This window comes from Acomys minous (genome assembly GCF_964271855.1).
Source record: "Acomys minous genome assembly, chromosome: 7".
Lineage (NCBI taxonomy): Eukaryota > Metazoa > Chordata > Mammalia > Rodentia > Muridae > Acomys > Acomys minous.
In genome coordinates this window covers 60,141,687-60,160,405 of record NC_140488.1, presented here as the reverse complement: position 1 = coordinate 60,160,405, position 18,719 = coordinate 60,141,687, and the positions used below count along the sequence as shown (strand labels likewise).

General features: G+C 36.9%; 1 protein-coding gene across 1 annotated transcript; it reads right to left on the bottom strand.

Annotated features, from left to right (window-relative positions):
• Positions 1-3,767: 3,767 nt before the first annotated feature.
• Positions 3,768-4,677, bottom strand: LOC311601528 (charged multivesicular body protein 4b-like). The gene has a single exon (XM_084789028.1). The coding sequence runs from the start codon at positions 4,280-4,282 to the stop codon at positions 3,953-3,955; it is 330 nt and encodes a 109-aa protein (XP_084645154.1). The 5' UTR covers positions 4,283-4,677; the 3' UTR covers positions 3,768-3,952.
• Positions 4,678-18,719: the final 14,042 nt, after the last annotated feature.

Genomic DNA, 18,719 nt, shown 5'->3' with positions numbered 1-18,719 from the left:
AATCTATTTTCAGATCTTGAATAGTTTTATTCTGTGTTTTTCTGGATTTCTTTAAAGGATTTATTCACTTCCTCTTTAAAATTTTCTATCATTTTTATAAAGGCTGCCCATCCCCCTACCCAGAGAATTATCTATTTTACAATATTATGGGCTGGTTTTTGTAGATTTGTTGTGCTTTAGTGGAAACATCATTTTCTGCCTCTTGTTACTTCTGTTTTTATGATGGTGTCTAGGTATCTAGGATTGGGATGATTATAGTGTTGCTGTATGGTTTTGTCCCTGTCTTGTATTTCTTTTCTACCTTGGTTTCTAATTTCTTCCTGGACATTAGGAGACTGTTGCTTATATGTTGCTTGATATGAAATTTTCTGTAGATCCCTTTTCCTGGTCTTCTTTGTATGTTCCCATGGAATCATTAATAATGTTGGAGGCTTGGAGAGTTGGATGAGTTGGAGGAAGAAAGGTTGGAGGAAAAGATTTTTGTGATCATTGGGGATGGCAACAGAGAGGGAATCTAGACCAGTGAAGGTGCTGTGCTTCAGAACTGAGGATGAAACTGGATAAATTGAATTTGGAGAAGCAACAGGAGAGGTGATATTTATAGTCAGCTTAACTGATTCCTTGGCAGGTGTAGACTTTTGGTTAGCAATGGGTACCTCCAGGAGTTGGGAACTGGGATAAAGCCACGAGTAAGAGGCAGTTTAGGAGAGGAAGATCTATGTGAGCCACAGGACATTGAGAAAGGAGGCAAAGGGTGATTGCAGCAGGTGTTCTCTTATAGCACTGGAAATTAGACTGGAGGAACAGAGAGGTAAATATCTGCAGTAAGCTTAAGATTTACTGACAGATGGGTTATCAGAGTTGCCTGCTGGAGTTCAAGTGGATTCCCTGGCCTGCTACACTGGTGTGTTCCTAGATAATCTATATTTGAGGGGGTTTAGAACAAATATCCATTCATTATATTCTACTGTGCATAATTGTTTTCTTTTCCTTTCCTTTTTCCAAAGCTGCCATGATATGGACCAGAGAAAATGTACAAACTTCCCCAGAATGACTAAATAAATCTAAGTAGTTTATACAACCTAAAACTATAGATTGCTCAGTTTAACCATTTTTATTTAAATTAAAAGAAAAATACTGAAAATATAAGAGATTACCCTGTTGCTATTCAAACCTTCAACTCTATAGATACATACTAAGTGATCTGATTATAAGTGGATAATTGATAGCTCTCCCTGTCTTTTAGCTCCCTTAAAAATTAACATAATTGATTAATACCAAATACAGTGATGGCATGGAGAAAGGGTAAAAAATATGTAATACATATCTCATAAAAATATATGATCCATAGTCTTTTATATTCTTCAATAATCCAGACACTGAGAAAACACTCTTTTAGTAATCTCATGTAATATTGAAGTCAAGAACATGAAAATTTTTACATAGCTAAAACAGTAACATACCCCTTCCCTTAGTTGACATTCATTCATAAGCATATAAGCAAAAATTTAGAAAAAAACTTTGCATTTTGTATGCTTGGAAATTATTATACCTCAAATTTGTTTTTCTTGGTGAAGAAAATGATAACAGAAATAGTTACTAAGAAGCCCAGTTTCCTCATTCCTATCAAAACAAGAAAATGAGCTCTGAACAATTGATATGTGCCTGGATTTAATTTCACCCACTGAAATCTACAGGTAGAAACCCAGCAAAAGTGATATTTACTTTTCATCCTTGTAAGATTATAGAATAGGACCCTCTAAGCCAGGCCCACATGATTGGTACTAAAAAATTATTAGAAAATGGATAAATACGTATGGGTTATCCATGAAACTTATGATTATTTTTGTCTATCAAAGTAAATGTAATGCATTAATGGAGCAATAAAAAAAATTTCAAAGTAATTAGGAAAAATGAGTGACTTTTTTCAGAATTCAGAAAATTGTAGTTATGGATCTTTGTCCCATAACTGAATTGTACATATTTCTGCATAGAATATCATTAAGTAAACTTGTATCATACATGCATTTCTTAATCAAGCTCTTTTGGCACAATTTCAATGGACATCTTCTTGTTAGTTTCTTGTTAAGTGCACAGGACTAAATCATTACTACTTTTCATATAACATTAGGATAGAGGATATACTGTATTTTTCAGTATTATGTGGCATTTATATATATTAACTTTGGTTTTAATAGGTTATTTCTGATATACATCTTGTTATTTAAGAAAGTTCTCTAGATATTCTTAGTGGGAAAAATAAATCTCTATGTTATCATTACTTTTATTTTAATATACATATTTCAATAAAGTTGTAGTTTTAAAAATAAAGACATCTAAATTGCTTTGGGATCATTTTTTCTGTGATTTGCTTGTTATAGCTAGCATAAATGAAAATTCAGACGTAGTGCAAGCTTTTTTCAGTTTAGCATAATGTATTGCCTTTCCAAAAGAACTCTTTCTCATAGGGGTACATTTAATTGATACTGAAAATTCTTTCTTTCCTTGTGTATGTTTATGTCTTGTGTGTGCACAAATCTCGGACAAAGCTCTACTGGTACAGGTGGATACTAACAATTGATCCTCGGTCCTCTGCAAGAGGAGAAAAATGCTCTTAACTACTTAGCTATGATTTTTAATGAAGCAGATTATACTTTTTGCTTTGTTATAGTAGTCAAAATGATGGTCACCATAGTCATCTAAACCATGAAGACAACACAGATAATTCCGAGATCTTGATGTAATAGACTAATCTCTGCAAAAAGAATACTGGGAATGTTTGGAATTTTCACCATTTCTTTCACTAACAAATCAAGGACTTTAGAAAAATGGGACTCTACAAAGGCCTTGAGGACAAACTACTCTAAACAGTGCCTATAGCTGCACTTATGGTCATTTTTTTGAGAAAATGATAGTCATTACCTTTATCATAATGGGGCTGAGAAGATCATGCAAGCACCAATGCTCTGCCCAGAGAAAAGTTCAAAGACAGAAAGGGTAAATAGAATACAGTATTGTGGCGACTTAAGATTTGTGATGTCTTATTGGATTTTGGGGTTGAAGTTGGTCATATCTCAAAAGAAAGTAATAAACACATAAAAGTGAAATCATGTGGAGTGTTATTAATTTTCTTGAGAGAATAAATTTTCCACTTAAAGTATTTTATTTAACTTTGCAACCTGTCTCCAAATTTTGGCCAAATCCAATTACAAATATCTTCTGATAATTTTAGCATTTCAATCATAATATTTCCCTCATTAAAACTAGCATTGTGATTGTGGCTTGGGCATAACTGGATTTCTATTTGTTTTCTTTTCCAGCTGCTTAAAGTCAATTAAGTGAGCTATTTGTTTTGTGGGGTAAACTAAAATAACTAATATCAAATAATTTACTCATGAAGTATATGTAAATATATTTATATTTATTTTGGATCAATTCTCTTATCATAAAAATGATTGCAGTTTTGTGTTCACCCAAGGTTACACTCATATTAGCTACAGTCAATTTTCAGCAAAAAAGAAATATATATATTTTATATTAATGGAGTCAAATTGCTTTTAAAATTAAGTCTTAGGGGCAAACGTAGTCTGAAAAACAACTCTTGTTATAAAATATGGAGTATTTTAGAGCACTGTTGAGACTGATCTCAATCATTTTCACAATTTACATATGTAATCTTTCTTCTTTTTTTTTTTTGGATTTGCAAATACAGTTTATTTTACAGAAATTCAACATTATAAACAGCAGGCACCTCCCACCCGCCCCCTCCCCCCACCCGCCCCCGGGCACAGACCATGCTATGCGAGAGTGAGCAGTGATGCGGCCTACTGCTTTGGGTGAGAGTGGAGCGATGGAGGCTGCCTGCGCCGCGTCCTGCCAGCCCTGCGCACGCACATGCCTGCCCGACGCACAGGCCATCACAGTCCGTCGGGCCCAGCCTATGCTGGACCAGTTACATGGATCCGGCCCAGTTCTCCAATTCCTTCATGTCCTCGTCTTCCTCTTCCTTCTTCTTGGTGGGTTTGGACGGTAGGGCTACAGAGGGGACATTTGGTAGAGGGACTGTTTCCGGCCCACTGATCTCCAGCAAATTCTTGTCTAGCTCTTCTTGTTCAAGCTCCTCCAACTCTGCCATGAGCTCATCCTCGTCAAACTCTTCTCCAAAGCCTACAGGTTTGGAGATAGCTATGGAAATCTCTTCTGCAAGTTCTTGCTGGTCAGCAATGTCCTGCATTAATTCGTCCACTTTATCAATGTCCATGTTGTCATGGGCAGCCTTCATGGCCTTAGCGGCTTAGCCCATGTTCTTGAGCACCTCCGTGTTGGTGTTGGCGTTCTCCAGGGCCGCCCGCTGGAACTCGATGGTTGACAAGGTGCCGTCGATCTGGGCCAGCTGCTTCTCATACCTCTTCTTGCGCTTCAGGGCCTGCAGCGCCGCGCGTTTGTTTTTGGTGCCGTGCTTCTTGGCAGCCGTCAGCTCCTGTTCGATCTTCTTCTCCAGGAACTCCTGCTTCTTGCTTAGCATCTCCTCTGTGTCCCGAAGCCGCTGGATGGCCTCCTGGGGGGTCGGGCCGCCCTTGCCCGCCTTACCCCCTCAAGCCCCGAACAGCTTTCCGAACACCGACATGGTTGCTGCTCGCCGCGCCGCCTCCGGCACGCGCTGCGGCTCGGCTCGGCTCGGCTCGGCTCGGCTCGGCTCGGCTCGGCTCGGCTCGGCTCGGCTCGGCTCGGCTCGGCTACCTACATATGTAATCTTTCTTTTGCTCATTATGTGGTAACAGTAGACACTAGATAATCAATATGAACAATCTTTAGTTTTATTCCATTTTTGGCTCAACTATAAGTAGTAGGGCCATAAACTGTCCATGAAGACATCTTTATTTAAGTTTCAGGGAAAGTATTTTTAATAAGTGACTTTAAGTTTCTCTAGGAAAGGAGAATAACCCCAAAATAGCTTGCACTCATATGGACAGGAAAAACAAAATCCTTCACAGAAGAGTTAGGAGTAATTTCAACAGTATCCTGTCTTAATGTCATCCCAGTTCCCTAAACTATGCTCTTTTAAGTTTGAGAAACAAAAAAAGTAATTGTATTTTTCACATTTCTGAGTATAGTCTATAAAACTTATATAGTCTTAGCAAGAATCTGTTTCTAGCATTGTAATACTTTGTAGAGCTCTAGTATCCTCTGGCAATAGGCTCATTTGTACATCTTTCTTTTCTTAAAAACAGATATTTTGTTGTTGTTCTGGAATTATTCTCCAAATAACTGGTGTTATGTATTTAGATAATGCCACTTGATGAAACTCAACAGAAAGACAAATCCAACAAAACAACAAAACCAAAACAAAACATAAATCTTTATACAGAAAATGCCAAACTCTACAATTTTTTAAAGCTTGCCACTCTAGCTTGGAAAGCAACTTATTTGACCAACCATCTTCTAAACAGCTACTTTGTTTTCCTGAAAGAGAATGCTATAAATAGATTTAAATTTTGATATTTATTGCTATATACTGATGATTATCACAGCAATGTCTATCCAATATTAGAAGAGAAAGTCTAAAAGAATTTTCAGGAAAATTATATGTTAGATTTTCTTGACTATAACAACATACCTTTGCAATACAACTTAAGATAAAGTATATCTACTCTTATTCACAATTTCAGAAGTTTCATTCCATTGTGGAAGAGAGAAAGGAATAGATCAGGGTAGTTCATCTAATGATAGTTTTGTATTTCTCAAGCTGATTAATATTATAGTCAGGATTAACCATCACATAGGCTCCATTCTATCCTGTCAATTGTCTTTGTGGATTTCATTTCCAAGAATTTTCGTGTTCAAAACCATTGAATGAATAGATTATACTAAAACATACACATGGTTTTTCTCTTTTCTAAGGGCTGCCTCTCGAGTGGTTACCATGGTATTACAATAATGCACGCATATATTTAGATACCCACATATGATTTTTACTCAAAGAGTCTGTGTTATACATATTGCAGGACACATGTATTTTCCCTGTTTTCGTCTCCACATGGAAATTTATGTTAATCTATGTTCTGTGTTATTACTGCCTTTATTCAAGGTAAAATATCATGTTGATCAATTAAATGGTCACCTCCTTTGAGACATTCTATTCACACCTGCTTTTCAGGTCATTTCCAAATGTCTCTGTAAAAAGGTGACAATGAATATTTGAAAAACAAATGAATATCTTTTATCTGTACTTCAGTGTTTTACTTGACACCAACGTATGACCCCACTAAACATTCAGTCAAATATTTCCTAACATACACTTGGAAACTCTGCTTAATATGGTAAAAAAATGTATTTAACATTTTACAAATATTGAAGAAAGGAAATAATCTGAAGTCTTAAAAGTAAGAATATTTTAATGTGGAATGTAAAGTCCAGCCAACTAGCTGACACTGAGAAACAAATAGGTAAATATAGAATTTCAAGTGCATTTCAAGTGCAGGATCATTGAGCCAAGTTAACTTCAGTACATAATGAGACAAAATCCAGTTGTACAACACAAGATGAATGATGAGTGTTATCAGCTGAAGGTATATGCATTAACTACCAGATCTAGAGCATCCCTTTACTATATAGGTCACTATATAGGTTAAGGGGTAGCCTGATGGTTGCAAATCTTTGCTTCCTAGTTCTCATTCCTTTGATGGACATGTAACAATATTCTCCCACATCTTAGCTCTTAAACTGGCCCTTTGGCCAGATATAGGTTTAAATTAAGTTCAAGTAGTAATTAACAAGAAAAAATGCATGCAAAATTTTCATGTACTTAGGGATTTTCATTAGGAATAAGGGAAAAGAATTGAGTGGAGCGAGATTTTTTATGATTTTTTTAGGAAAAGAAGATAAGTAACAGAACATTCAAATTACAGAACTACTGAGCAGAGATAACTGTGAAATGTAAACACATATGAAGATTTTCATGGAAGCAGACCACTTTGCACATCCCTAAGCACATGGCTTTGAGATGATAAAAGGTGCCTCTAGTAAAGAAGAGTTTATGTCCTGCATCAGTCAAGTAAATTAAATGAATTTAACATCCTTCTGCATTTTAACCTTTTTTAGCTTTAAATCTTGAGTCTTGAAGGGAGACATATTATGATTTTCAGTAGATATAAATTCTATAAATTGAACTCATTATAGGCATTTTATTTATCTCAAAATAGTGTGCTTTCCTTGATTTTGCTCATACCATATTGCTCATGTTATTCCATTAAATCAAGTCCCAAACCATTTCCATTAGTAGAGTGATAAATGGAAATGTAAGTTTTTTTATTATTTTATTTTATTATTACAAATTATTGTTTTAAAATAAAATAAGAGTAAAATTTTCAAGATTATTTGTAGTTTTCATTATTCATGTCTGTATTTATGCTATCTAGTGAACATGACCATATTTAATTTAATCTTCTGCATGCATACAACCAATACAATGATCCAAACTGATGCTAGAAAGGGTAAACTAAAAAAGTTTTAATAGTATGCTATTTTTCATAGTACAAAGTAGGTTATTTCTATACTTCTAGTAAAACTGTAATGAAGAAACCTACAAGCTGAACCTAGAGCAAACATGTGGATGCGTGGCAGTTATTTGGAAGAAATTTTACTAAGTTGTTGTCATTGCATAAGTAAGCAATGTCCTATATTAAGACAGATGAGAATACTTTTCCTAATTAAGAAAATATAAATTCTGTCTCTACATGTTGGTGCTGTTCCACTCTTTACAATACTACCACAGTGTGAGAGAGTTTATGATTATTTCTTTTATTGGTACATGTATTTATACTTATATATGAGCAGTGGCAGTTTGAGGAACTCTCTAATATTCTTCTTTAAGATTTAGATCACTTTTATTATAAATTGCATTTGATTAAACTGTATAGAAGTCCTAGAATCATGTTCATCTACACCAAGGTATTCTAAAAAGTAAATTACACAAACCCTTTTAATAGCATATGAACATGTGCCACAATAATTATTCTTTCCTTTACATTCCATCGACAATATGATATATTCCTTAAGGTGTAGTGGAATAAGTGGTTTATAATACAGACAAATATCTGTATTGATATTGTGCCTTGGAAGACCCTTCTTCTTTGGGGAAAAATATGGCCACTTGCTTTATTACAGCAGTACTTCATTATCCGAAATCACTTTTCTATGATGTTCTCCAATAAAACTTTCATGGGTTCCAAATCATTGTCAATAAAGAAAACATTCTAATAATATGAATTTAAATTCAGAATTCATATATCTTTCTTTATGGAATGTGTGTAATCATCTGTCAAAATAATATATGTTTATTTTTATATCTGTGTGTGAACCATGGCATACATATGAAAGTCAAAAGACAAACTTAGGTTGTGAATTTTTCTTCACTGTCCACGTTGGCTGAGGCAAGATCACCCAATCTTTATGGCTGAATGTACCAGTCTATCTGGAAAACAATCTTCCAGGGATTTTCTTCTATTTGACTGCCACTTCCCTATAAGAATTTTGGAACTGTAATGCTGCTGGGCAACAATATTCAAATGTATCTGGATATTAGGAATCTGAACTCAGACCCTCATGATGGACTAAGTGCTTTAGCCACAGATCTTTCATGCCAGTGTGATTATATATAAGTGTACAAATAGAAACATAATTCCTTAAGGAGATTATGGAGATATGAGGCCAGGAGAACAGACAGGGAATAACAATACTATTTCAAACATTTCTTTAACTAGTCTAAGATAGCATACAACCAGACACACTAAACCTGTTACAAAAAAATAGTAGGGAAGAGCCTTTAACTCATTGGCATAGGAAACAACTTCCTGAATAACAGAACACCAATATCTCACCCTCAAAATTCAAAAATAGATAAATTGAACCTCATGAAACTGAAAAGATTCTGTATCCCAAGGACACTGTTGACAGAACAAAGTAACAGCCTACAGAATTGGAGATCTTCACCAATCCTACTCTGATAAAGGGATAATATACAAAATACATAAAGATCTCAATACATTAAACACCAACAAACAGAATAATCCAACTGAAAAATGGGGAACAGAGCTAAACAGAATTTTCAAAATAAGAATATCAAATGGCCAAGGAACATCTAAAGAAATGTTCAGTGTCCTTAGTCATCAAGGAAATGCAAATCAAAATTCCATCTGAGATTCCATCTTACACCTATCAAAATGGGTAAGATCAAAAATTCAAATGACAGCACATGGATGTGGAGAAAGGGGAACACTCCTCCATTGCTGATGGGAGTGAAAGCTTGTACAATGACCTTGGAAATCAATCCGGTGCTTTCTCAGAAAATTGTAAATAGTTTTACCGCAAGACCCAGCTGTAACACTTTTGGGCATATACACAAAAGATGCTCTACAATACAAGGACATTTGATCAACTATGTTCATAGCAGCCTTATTCATAATAGCCAGAACCTGGAAACAACCTAGATATCCCTCAGTCAAATAATGGATAAAGAAACTATGGTACATTTACACAATAGAATACTACTCAGCTATTAAAAAACAAGGAAATCTTGAAATTTGCAGGTAAATGGATGGAGCTAGAAATGATCATCCTGAGTGAGGTAACCCAGTCTGAGAAAGACATCCACGGTATCTACTCACTTATAAGTGGATATTTAGTCCAACATAGATGTCCTCTGAGAGACTACATCCATTATCATCTTCATTAGGAAATATTTGGGGTTATTTTATTGTGTTTCACATGTGGTGGAGTTTACAGAACTGATTGCTTTGGGATAACTGAGTTCTGGAGATGCTATAATATTGTGGCTTTTTTTATTTGTGTGTTTTTTTTTGTTTGTTTGTTTGTTTTGAGACAGGGTTTCTCTGTGTAGCCTTGGCTGTCCTGGACTCGCTTTGTAACCAGGCTGGCCTCAAACACACAGCGATCCGCCTGTCTCTGCCTCCCGAGTGCTGGGATTAAAGGCGTGCGCCACCACGCCCGGCTTTATTTGTGTTTTTAATATGACCTTAACCATCTTGCTGTATCTCGCATTGGTTAGTAGTTTTTGTTGTCCTACTCTGACCTTTGAGAGCAGCTTGTAGGTGAGTGACTATCAGTTGAGACATCTCCCTGAGAGGATCAGATAACTCTTCAGGTGGATCAGGCATGTAACTTGGGAACAGACATGGAACTTTCCATCGACGACTTGGGTGGCATGAGGTAGTATCTACAGGTCTTCTCTCCTCAGTGAGACACTGGTGTTTTGTAGCCCATAGTTCCTTCTGAGACTCTGAAGTGCAGATGCTAGTCCTTGAAGCCTGTGACTGGATCTGTGTGGACCATGGAACTTTCTGTGTATTGGCTGGGTGACCTGAGGTCAAATCCACTAGTGTTCCAGACTGTGGGGTCTCTTCTTGGCTAGAAGCCCTAGATACTACTACTTATGTGGCACACAGCTCTCTCTGAGCACTTGAGGTCAGAGCCAGCATGCACCATCAGAAATGTGGCTAGTTCTTGCAGCCTGACATGTGCTTGCAGGGACCCAGGGACTTTTCTGTGGGTTATCACAGTGACCCAAGGCTGGACCCACCTGTGCTCCACACAGTGTGGACTCCTTTCATCTGGGAATCACCAGCACTAGTATTGGGTTGTTCTCAATTCAGTCCTGAGGATGCTGTGCAGTCACTGCTGTCCTGCTGATTAAACATCATGTGTGTTCGATTATATGTGTGTGTAGTTAATATACTCATTAATTTATGTTAAAATATTTATTCTTTGAGAATTCCATACATTTGTACAATAAAATATCATTGTATCGGGCCAAAATTTCTCCCATCAAATGCTCTTCAAGTTCCACTCAAACCCATTCCCCTCGCAGCATCTTTTCTTTTTCTTTTATTAACCCATAAATTCAATTAGTGCTGGCCACAAACGCATGACTATGGCATTATCCAGTGGAGCACAAGCTACCAAGTAGTGGTTACATCCTCAATGAAGAAAGATTATTATTCTCTCAGAAGCTATTAACTGTTATTGGCCAGCAGTGAGGCCTGATGGGCTAATTCTCCTCCCATGCTATGATTCTGGTTCCTTTGATAGTGTGAAGCTCTTGTATAGTTAGACACTACTACTGAGGGTTCATGATAGCAATACCTGTATTATATCCTAAAGTCACATTTGGCAGGCAATGATGTCTTTGGATCACACAGCTCCCTCTGAGCTCCAAATGTCAGATGTTGTGCATCCCACAATAAATTTAACTTTGTTTGTTTGTTTAATTTTTTATTAATTTATTCTTTTATTAATTATTAATTTATTCTTGTTACATATCAATGGTTATGCCATCCCTTGTATCCTCCCATTCTTCCCTCCCTCCCATTTTCCCCTTATTCCCCTCCCCTATGACTGTTCCTGAGGGGGACTTCCTCTTCCTCCCCCTGTAAATGCTTATAGGTCTCTTCTTGGTAACCTGCTAATCTTCCTTTGAATGCCACCAGGTCTCCCCCTACAGGGGACATGGTCAAATACGAGGCACCAGAGTATGTGTGAAAGTCATACCGCACTCTCCACTCAACTGTGGAGAATGTTCTGACCATTGGCTAGATCTGGGTAGGGGTTTAAAGTTTACCGCCTGTATTGTCCTTGGCTGGTGCCTTAGTTTGAGTGGTACCCCTGGGCCCAAATCTGCCTATCATAATGTTCTACTTGTAGGTTTCTAGGACCCTCTGGGTCCTTCTACGTTGCTATCCTCCCATGCTTCTCTCATTTAGAGTCCCAATAGGATGTCCTCCCCTCTGTCCTAGTTTCCTGGTAAGTGAAGGCTTTTCATGGGACATGCCCCTTGGGCAAGTATGCAGATATAAGTGAGTATATACCATTTGTGTCTTTCTGCTTCTGGGTTAACTCACTCATTATGATCATTTGTAGCTCAATACATTTATCCACAAATTTTGGGAATTCCTTGTTTTTAATAGCTGAGTAGTTTTCCATAGTATATATGTACCACAGTTTCTTTATTCATTCTTCTACCCATCAGAATGGCTAAGATCAAAAATTCAAGTGACATCACATGCTAGCGAGGATGTGGGGAGAGAGGAACACTCCTTCATTGCTGGTAGGAATGCAAACTAGTACAGCCACTTTGGAAATCTATCTAGTGCTATCTCAGAAAACTAGGAATAGGGCTTCCTCAAGACCCAGCTATTCCAATCCTTAGAATATACCCAGAAGATGCCCCACACACAACAAGAAAATTTGCTCAACTATGTTCATAGCAGCCTTATTCATAATAGCCAGAACATGGAAATTTAACTTTTTAAAATATTTATTTAGAGTAGTTGGACTATTGTCACAAGACATTCATTCCAGCATTTGGAACACAGAGACTGGCAGATCCCTGAGACTTCAGTACAGTCTTGTCTGCATAGGTAGTTTCAGGTTAGTCATGAACACAGAGTCAAAAATTATTTTAATAATGTATATGGGGGTTTAGATACCTGCCTGTGTGTGCATGTTTCCACGGAGGCCACAAGAGCATGTCATATACCCTTAAACTGGATCTATTGCCATTAAGATGCTTTAAAACCAATTCATGTCCTCTGGAAGAGCAGCAAGTGGCTAATGGTGATCAATGCCTCTAGCACTGGAAATCTGGGGATATTTCACACTTAAGCATATTCTTACAACTTACATTTCTTCTCAGAGTGAATTCTAGATAAAATAAACTCCTTGAAAAGGCTTCCCTTTTCCCTGGAAATGTCTACTCTGGAAGAGGCACAAGGGGGAAGAGTACTAGAGGGAAAGAGATATAAACCCCATGGCTTCTAATATTACAGATGTGTTTTCCGGCTCGACCTGCTCTCTTTCTAAAGAATGAGTCTTTTTTTTTTTTTGCTTGGTATCATTAAAATCCTGACTACTTGCTACACTAGTGTATCCCACCTGAATTCTTCTCTTCCAGAGCACAAAAAAATTAGACTCTTGGTGGAGTAGAGATCAGAGGAATATGGAGACAACTCCACAATAATAACATTTCCCCTCTCTTGTTGTGAATATTTTGGATAAAAAATTATCTTTTGTGTAACATATTTTCAAATTGGAAACATACACATACATTCACACTAACAAGTTTTCTAAAGTGTAGAAAAATAGAGCCAATATTTTATTTGTAAATGCCAAAACTCTCCTCTTTCTAAGTGAAGTACTGAACCAGTAAACCACAGAGACATTGTTTTAAGCACCATATTTAATCACTTTAACACACTGAAAGGCTCCATTTTATTGCTGAGTCTTTTATAAAAATCAATCATGCATTTAATGCCCATCTAAATAGTGCACATTACTCCAGGAAGAGTTTTCCTGAATTGAAAATTCTATGCACATTCAAGTTACCCCTTTCAAATATAAGTAACGTAACATTTGAGAACAGATAGTCAGATTTCTTTTACGACAAAATTTATATGTTAAAATTGTTTAAATTAAAAAAAAATAACTTCAGCAATAGAATACTATTCATCTCTGCCAATTTCTCATATTTGTGAAATTCCCAAGTGGTCTTTTAAATGGCAGTTCTGACAGTAAATGTTTTGAAAAGCCCCAAGGAGCCCTGGAAATCCAGATCACAAAACATGCAGAGGATATTAAAACATGGGAATGTTTAATATATCAGTATTACGAGCAGAGTTTTATAAGTAGGTATTTCCTTTAGGGTTGTTCTTTTGAATATCATCTACAAAATATTCACTGCCTCCAGCAGCCATGGCTGAAGGTACTTAAAGCCGCCATGTGAATGATCAATAATGATTTACAAGAAAATATCTAAAATAAAAAACTGCCCTTTATTTTCCTGAGAAATCATATGTCCTTATAATGTTTGTTGTGTAGTACACAGAATTGCTGGCACTTGCATATGTGTGTGTGTGTGTGTGTGTGTGTGTGTGTGTGTGTGTGTGTGTGTGTGCCTGAACAGTTGTCTGTGTGCATTTGTGTGTAAAATTTTGTTTTCAATACACCAAAAGCTAATTTCTCTCCATGGAACTAGAGTGTGTCAAATGTGGAAACATTTGAGGCAAATAGCAAAAATGTATTGTCTGTACATTTACTTTATTCTTTTTTTATTAATTTATTTATTCACTTTGCGTCCCAGCCAAAACTGGAGCTCCTCTACCCACACACCACAACTCATCAAGTTGCATCAGGACTGAGTTCATCCTAGTATACTGCGGACTGGCAAGGTAGTCTCATCAAGGGGAAGTGACCACAAAGCAGACAGCATAGTCCATATCAGAGACATCCTCCACTCCTCTTATTATTGGAAATATATGAAACCTGAGCTGCCCATTGGGTACATCTATGTAAAGGACCTAGGTCCACTCCATGCTTTGCACTTGGTGCTTCAAACTCAACAGACCTCTCTGGGACCTGGTTAGTTGTCTCTTTGTTGTTGTTGTTGTTGTTGTTGTTGTTGTTTTGTTTTGTTTTGTTTTTGTGGAACTATTGTCACTTGTAGGTCCTTTTATATTTTCACCCAATCTTCCACTAGACTCTCTGTGCTTTGGCTATGAACCTCAGCATCTGTTTCAAATCACTGCTAAGTGGAACCTCTCAGAGGACAACTCTGATATGCTTCTGTTTTCAAGCATAGCAGAGTATCATTTGTAATGCCAGGGATTAGCTCACTTCTATGAGGTGGGCCTTGGGTTAGGCCAGGTATTGTTTGGATATTCTCTCCATCTCTGCTCTATATGTCCTATCTTTAACACTGCATGTCTGGTAGGCAGGGAGAGTTTTGGATCAGTTTTTTAAGGTGGGTTGATACTCCCCTCCCTCCACTAGGAGACTTGTCTAATTATATGGTGTCCTCTTCAGATTCCATGGCTCTTGCTACTAGGATTTTAAGTTATAGCTCCCCTCATATCATCCCAAAGGCCTCTTCTTACTTATGTCTCCAGATTGTCACAGAGATGCCCTCACCCACAATTTCTGTTTCTTCTGCAAGGCGTTTGTTCTCCTGTTCCTGCTGTCCCCAGGACATATCTCCACCCTTATTTCTCTCTGTGCTTCCTCGCCTACCTTGTTCCCACTCTTCAAATACTACCACTGTCTATCCTATTTCCCATCTAAATGAGGTAAACATTTGAAATAAAAAAAAAAAAAAACAACTTAGAAAAAAATTAAAATACTTTCATGTTTGATTATTTAAATGCCAAGGAGAGGCAAAGCTGATATTTACATTTCTATTATTAAAAAAGCAGTAGGAGGTGGTGTCCAAAACTTGAATATCCCGAGACCGCTCTGATACTCTCGAAAAGTCATATAGGAACCAGACCTAAGAGCACAGTCCCCAAATACTTCTGACATTTCTGGTCTCCAGCTAGGATAATATCACCTAATATTTATCCAACGTAAGTTAACAGGCAAGAGAATCTTAAGTACTCTGATAGTGTTGCATTTACCTGAGCTTGCTGAAATTTCCCATCATTTTACTCTATATATAGTTGTGTAATTTCTGAAACAAATGTTATTTCTACTTTTAGTGAGTTTTTTGAAGACCCCTTGTACTATTTTCAAAATGATTACACTAGTTTACATTCTTACCAACAATGTACAACAGTTTTATTTACTCCATGTAATAGCCAGCAATTTATGTTTGGTCTATTTTGATAATAGATCATTTTTCATATATTTGTCAGACATTTGCATATCTAATTTGAAGAAATGTATAGTCAGATCATTTGCCCATTATTTATTATACTATTCTTTTGGCAATTGATGTGTTTAATTTCCTTATAAATTATGCATATATTATTTTGATTTTGATGATTCTATGTTTTTCTGAACTGAAACCTATTAGCTAACTTGTTCATATCATTTAATATAAGCCATTGAGATTTTGGTTAATTGCCATTTTTTGTTTGTTTATTTGTCTGTTTATAGCCTATCTGCAAAGTATCTTTCTAGTATTTGAACCTACAGTATTGGGATTATTTATAGATTTGTTAAACAAGAAAAACCTATGCTTGTACCATAATAGAAATACAGAATCAAAAATTTACATTTTGCAAGATTTTCAGAACCTTAGTCCCCATTAATATTTAAATATTATTTTACTGATTACAGTGTAATATTCAAACTATATTGTTAGTATGTTTAGTTAGCAAGTTAATTAATAATGTTAATTGATATTGTCACATTTATGACATTTAGATAAGTTATTACTTGTTTGCTCTAACACTCTAAGTTATTCAACAAATATAAATTGTAAGATGATGTTGACACAGAACACACAGCTCTCAATGCAAAGGGAATAGGTGTTTATTCTAGAGCTAATTAAAGCAACCATGGCCCATGGTCCAGCACCATAGACATAGGTACCCCAAATTCTATGTTCCAACATATAACCAGTATTGTGAAGTTTTCATCGTATTCATGCACATAAACCAAGGCAGCTTTAAAATATGGGTTATAGCAAGATAGGGGTATCGTTCCTTTATGCCTCAGAGAATACATGCCTACACTCTTAGCTTCTGGGTTTGTAGAAGCTAGAAGTCTTCTAAATTAAGAGATTATGTATGGAATTTTATCTATTTAGTCATAGGATGTTAGTTCCAACACAGCCAAAATGGGGGGGGGGGAAGTGTGGGACATTGTTCTGGTAGCCTGTGGGGAGGTGAGGGAAGCAGAGTCACAACCAGTTAACCAGGAAGCAGACTGCAGAGACCAGCACTGAGATGCAGATCTAGTTTAATGTGGAAGTTCACATGCATATAAACATACATCATCTAATCAACTATAGACACATTGCTATCATCCAATGAACCCTGATGGTGTGCAACCTACTTCAGGTGAGAGTATATGTAAGGAACAGCATATCCTGGTAGTGTCTGTAGATAAAGGGCAGGAAGCAGAAAACACCCTGGGATCAGCACCACTTTGTGGGTCTCTGTTTTGCCAGGACTCCATTATATGTCATCTAGTATACTAGAGTCTCAGGTCTGATGGAGCAGACACAGAAGCCATTCTTGTTTCTCATGGTACCTGTCTCTTAGAGACACCATCTATACAGAGACTGCTCCCTCACATGCCCCCTTTTTTATTATTTCAAAGATAAATAGTTCTTTTAGGTGCACTTTTTGAATATTTGTTTTACTTTTAATAAGCAATATGATCTTCCAGTTTGCAATATCTTACCCCAAAAGTAGGAAGAACAATCCATATATAACAAGTAATCAAATTTTTAGCTACCTTTTTGAACATCTTTGTCATATCAGACAAGGTTTTTATATCTACCCTGGCAGCCTTGATTTAAGTAACTTCATGATGTACCTATCGGAAAACTGTTAGTAAGGGATGTTTCCCTGTATCAGTAAGGTATTGTCTTTTGAGTTTTTGGCTGAGAAATTTTTAAGATGTGTTTGGTATTAGAAGAGACAGATAGATGTATACTGGAAATCACAGGTTACCTGAGATAAATCCCAGATGCCATTTACTTCGTGCTGTATAACACTGACTTGGTTATGGAAGTTAAGCATGCCTACTTGGAGGAGTTGGTTAACCTCAAGTAGGGTATTAGGCTGTTAGGCTTGACATATTTTTGAAGCCTGCAGCTGTCTGTAAAGTATTTTGCATGAAATTGTCACAGTGGCTGTTGTTGCTGAGGCAGTTAAATAACAAGGCTATAACTGTTACTATGGCTGAGAGAGCAAAGTCTCTCTTATGTCTTTGTAATACAGTTGGGAGGTTGTTATGGAAAGTTATCACCCCTTGTCATCCCTCTGTAGCATTAATAGGAAACCATAGGATTGGTATAACAATAAGGATGTGTTGCCATAATTAAGATTCCAGCTGGGAAGAGGATACAATTTACCTTAGAGCAAGTGGATGAAGATCAACTATAAGATAACCGTGACAGGAAAAAGAAGGCTGGTTGGACACAAGCACATCCTCTAAGGTTAATAACAGACACACAATGAGTTCTTTTGAGGGTGTTGAGAATGTGGAGTTTGTTCATAGGTTGGAACATAAATATCAGCACTCAGCATTGCCACAAGAGGCCTGAAATCTAAACAGGACCATGGTCCACCAATATATGGAGAGCCCCAAACTGATCTGGGTTTGCCAGCTTTAATGAGGTATTGGGTCCCACAGATAATAAGGGAGTATTCTCCCACAGACATATCTCTTAATATTCTACCTGAGAAGGCTGTGATGAAGGTTAATTGTAGAGGCAGAGGGAATGTGTTGGCAATAAACCCTTGGAATTATGGGATCCATTCAAGGCAGACATAACAACTTCTTCAAAGATTGTAATCATCACATACATAATGGATTTCCAGGTGAGAAATCATAATGGGTGGTCAGAAAACACATTTAGGTTTTGTATAAGAAAGGTGTCTTTGATACCTTCCATGCATCCATTCCTGAACAGATTTGCTCAAAATCACCCACCTAGGGGAAACTATTGTGGCACTGCATAGATCCTCCTTCTTTGGTACTGTATGATTAAACATTTGGCAAAATCTCCTGTGTTTATCTTGGTCAAGAGAACAAAATCAGGCAGGAAGAGTGTGGGCAGGTATACTCTTGGAGGAAAAACTCAACCAGAGAAGCCTCTAGATGAAAGAAGGCATAAAAAGTAGACAACATAGATAAATTAACTGGATAGTGGGCTTGATATTTTTTAGGGTTGTCACTGTAAATTGTTAGCAAGGGAA

Bases quoted from the DNA above. Each gene is read 5' to 3' on its own strand.
- LOC311601528 (XM_084789028.1), bottom strand. From the start codon at position 4,282: ATGAAGGCTGCCCATGACAACATGGACATTGATAAAGTGGACGAATTA.